General features: G+C 33.3%; 1 protein-coding gene across 1 annotated transcript; it reads right to left on the reverse strand.

Annotated features, from left to right (window-relative positions):
* Positions 1 to 1,026: 1,026 nt before the first annotated feature.
* LOC143669647 (olfactory receptor 8K5-like) lies at positions 1,027 to 1,968 on the reverse strand. The gene has a single exon (XM_077144213.1). It carries the CDS (start codon positions 1,966 to 1,968, stop codon positions 1,027 to 1,029), a length of 942 nt encoding a protein of 313 aa, XP_077000328.1.
* Between the last annotated feature and the right edge of the window lie 2,594 nt (positions 1,969 to 4,562).

The raw sequence follows: 4,562 nt of genomic DNA on the forward strand, positions 1-4,562 counted from the left end.
TTACAGTCAAAATAAAATGGAAAGAATTTATGAAAATCCATGCCCTTACACAGAGCTTACATGAGCTTAGAGTTTATTATTGACCAATATAATACATTTCCTCTCAGAGAGTGCATGAGGTTCTATGCAATCAAATAATGAATTGTATAATCAGAAACCAGGAATGATTTCACACATTAACTTGGCTAGATTATGGCATCCATGTGTTTTGGTCAAGCAAGCAGTGTTCCAATTGATACTCTGAGGGTATTTCAGAGTTGGACTTACTAATAGGTTGATTAAATCTGTTTGGCTTTCCTAGGCTTCTGAAAGCAGATACCATTAAGTGGTTTGGTTTAAGCAATGGAAATTTATTAGCTTACAAATTTGAGTACAGAATCATGTCCAAATCAGGCCTTATCAAGATGACACTTTCTTTCTGAATGCTGGCTTCTGGTCAGCCCTTGGCTTATCTGTGACACAACAAACCACATGGTGGTTTCTGCCTGTCTATCTCTTCTCTTATGGGTTTTGTTTATCTCAGTTTCTTTGTTCTGTGACTTTTTTTCTTTGTCTGAATTTCATTTCTCATTCAATCAGTTGGAGACTTAAAGGGAGGACTTCAAACTTCACATATCTGAAAAGTATGTCTATCATTACTTCAGCAATCCAATTTCATCTAGGAATTTCAACATCACCATCATTGGAGCTTCCAATTTGTAGTCTTCCATAGAGAATTCAAACATGCTAATCCCCATTATGGTGTATTACAATTCTTGCAATAAATACCTTAATATTTATGCAATAATATAAATTTACTGTCAGTCTCTTTCTCTGGAGAATACTGACTAATACACTCAGGATGAAATGATACCTTTTTATCTAATTTGTGAGGATTAATTTCTGAATATAAAGTATACAATCTATTTGTGACTTATAATTAGTCATTTTTAGGAATCAAATATATTGCAATTATATCTATGAAAAATATTTTCAAGTACATTTGACTAAACCATTGTTTACCAGATAAATATTCTGTAGGGAATGTCATATACAAATGTTGCATGCGTTCTTAAAGACTCTGTGGAAGGCACTTTTTACCTCTTTGTTCCTTAAACTATAGATCAAAGGATTAAGCATGGGAATAATTAAAGTATAAAACACAGAGGAAATTTTATCAGTATCAACAGAGTGACTAGATTTGGGTTGTACATACATAAATAGTAGAGTCCCATAAAACACCATCACTACCATCAGATGAGAAGCACATGTGGAGAAAGCTTTTTTCCTCCCCTCAGCAGTATTTATTTGAATTATGGCTATCAAAATCAGTACATAGGACACTATAATGACCAAAAGGGAGGAAATCAAATTAAATGCAGAAACTGTTATGGCCAACATTTCTAGTTCTTGGGCATTTGAGCACAACATAGCTAACAAAGGAACTTCATCACAATAGAAATGACTAATGACATTAGAGCTGCAGAAAGTCCATGAAAATGTCTTAATGGTGATCATCAAAGACTGAAAGGTGCTATACAGGTAAGGGACACCTACAAGGACATGACAAAGCCTCTGGGCCATAATAACATGGTAAAGCAAAGGGTTACAGATGGCTACATAGCGGTCATAGGCCATGGCTGACAGTAAGAAAAGTTCACTGATAATGCACATAATGAAAAAAGCCAGCTGAGTGGCACAAGCATAATAGGAAATAGTATTTTGCTCCTCAATGAAATTTACCAGCATCTTGGGACAAATGACAGTAGAATTGCCAAGATCAATGAAAGCCAGGTGTCTGATAAAGAAATACATAGGAGTGTGGAGGTGGGAGTCCACCTTAGTCAGGATGATCATGCCAAGGTTGCCCACCACTGTGACCACATAGATGAGGAGAAAGACCCCAAAAAGGGGACTCTGCAACTCTGGGTCCCTTGTGATTCCCAGTAGAATGAATTCAGAAAACACTGTCATATTCTGTTGATCCATTGTTTCCACTACCTTCAGGTAGGAAATAGACTGTTCACTCTGTTTTCATGTAACATTAATCTTAATATCTGTAGACAAATGGAAAATGTAACCACTACAATTGAATTTGAAGGTAAAATAACTTCTTCCCCAAACTAACGGACCTATATGAAATACTTTTTGTGCTGACACAACGTTGACTAAACTCTAAATATAATCAACACTATTTAGAGCATATCCATGGAAATAAAAAATACATAGGTGTTAATATCAAAATATTTAACTCTTATTTAATCTACCCAATGAAATCATAGTTTTCTTTAGTATATTAGAATATTTGTATGAGATTTTTTGTGACTTTTTATATCATTAATAAAAGCTGGACATTGACACAGAGCTAATAAAACTTAGGATTTAGGGTATTATCAATGTTCTGGATGTGGTGTTAGCAATATGGTCACACAGTGATTGGTCTCTGTATCTGTTGTGAAAGCATAATGACCGTAGCATGATCAATGAATATCACCTCCTCTTTTCATTTGGTCTTCTGCTCCATTGCACTTCTCCAAAGTAAAGTTACATTGTAGTATTTGGAGACATTTATGGGTCATAAGTAAGTGGGATATGAGTTACAAATAATTAATATGAGGTTTAGTGAGTGTATCTCTATGGTTTAAATCAACGACATGTTTCATTGAATGACATGTACTGTTTTCCAGTGTGGAATGCATTCTAAAACACTCCTGTCACCTAGTAGGCTGAGTTCTGCCTATAGCCTAAATTTTGTTGTAGTATTTATTTATAAAAGTATTTAATTTGTGGAGTTTATTAATTATCAACCCATTATAGTTTCTTCACATCTGAAATTAGCTTTTTAGTTTTTTCTTTGAAGTAAATTTCACACTTATGCCCAAGTCTGTACTGATAATATTGTTTTTTATCAAAAAATCCCACAATTTGATACATTTACACATCCACAAGATATAGATATAGATGAATGTTTGCTAAAAATCTGTGATTTATACCAATATTAAGATATCTGACTGATTTATTATGCTTATTTCATCTCAGATAATACTATGGAGATGATAGAGCCTCAATAAACTTTAAAATATTTTCTTAAGTATTTAATTCATCTTATTTTCAAGCTATCAATTCATTACTAGATCTTTGATATGTAGAATTCATATAGCATATAACTATGAATGTCAAATAGTTCAATGGTAAATCTTTCTCCCTTTCATACAGTTCAAAAATAAAAATCAATAAATAATCAAAGCTGGAACTGCTCTGATTGAAGCTAATTAAGCACCTTTACTCTACCCATCTTGAATTCCTCTTAAATACCCTTTCAGATTCCTGGCCACCACCCCTCCACAATGAAAACCTAGGTTTCTGCAAGCAATATTTCTCATTTGGGCAAGTAAATAGAATTTAAAATATCCAGTCACATAAAACTCAGAATAAAATTATAATATAGTGAAATCTCCAGATTTATCTTCCACAACAGTATATGAGGCCCTAAAGATTGGAGCAATTGCAATCTAGAGTCAACATCATGTGGCAGTTGCCAAGCAGGGATGATTTTTCAGTGTTGTGCTGACTAGAAATTTCAGGAGAGGGAAAAAAAATCTAAGAATCTGCTAATTTGGGGCATCTGTTTTTCCAGTCTGATCAACACTCTTTGAGGATAGGGCAATTCTTGAAATTGGGGACTGCCTCCAACCCTCCTTCTTAAATGATGTTGTCTCTATTCACTATTGATACTGATTTTCTCTTTTTTTTATATGCTGTAAGGCAGGGTCACATTTTATTATTTTTCCATGTGAGTATCCTGTTACTGCAGCACTATTTGTTGAATTTTTCTTATACTGCTTGTTTTTCTATGTGTTTTTGCTTGTTTATTTGTCTTTTTGAAAGTACTTGGACTGGAAATTGAACCCGGGTCTTCCATATATCAGGAAAGAATTCTACCACTGAACTACACATTCACCCCCAAGTTAGAAATTATTTTAGGTTCAGGGGTTTTGTGCAACTGCATAACTCAAAAAACATACTCTTTATCTTTGAGTCTACTCAATCCATTTGTAATGCCTATTCTGAAATTTCAGACCCAGTAGGAAATTATGCAGTAGGGAAAACACACACCAAACAAATAAAAACAACAAGATCTTTAAGGTTTCATGAGAATAGTTTATCTGAAATGTATTCCCAATTTATCAAATTTGCATGGTACATACTTATTCTAAAATGAAATGTGTTATCAACCAAATATTACTTAGGACATACTTACACTAAAAATATTTGTTGTTTATCTGAAACTCAAATGAAAATACATGCAATATGTTTTATATTATATATAATATAATTATATTAATAGATTCTTTTAGATGAGATTGGTGGTGAAATTATCAAATCTTCTAAATTCTTCTTCACTTGCAATATCCAAATTCCCACTTTCAGGACACATGAATTAAATAGATCTGCATCGTATAATCAGTTCATAACATTTAATGCTTTAGAAGCAATATCCTCCCACAGGAAACCAAAGTTAACAAAGGAGATTAGGAATATTGTTGATATACTTGAAAAAATCATCAGTAACCACAAAACAA

This window comes from Tamandua tetradactyla, chromosome 26, assembly GCF_023851605.1.
Source record: "Tamandua tetradactyla isolate mTamTet1 chromosome 26, mTamTet1.pri, whole genome shotgun sequence".
In the NCBI taxonomy this organism is placed as follows: domain Eukaryota; kingdom Metazoa; phylum Chordata; class Mammalia; order Pilosa; family Myrmecophagidae; genus Tamandua; species Tamandua tetradactyla.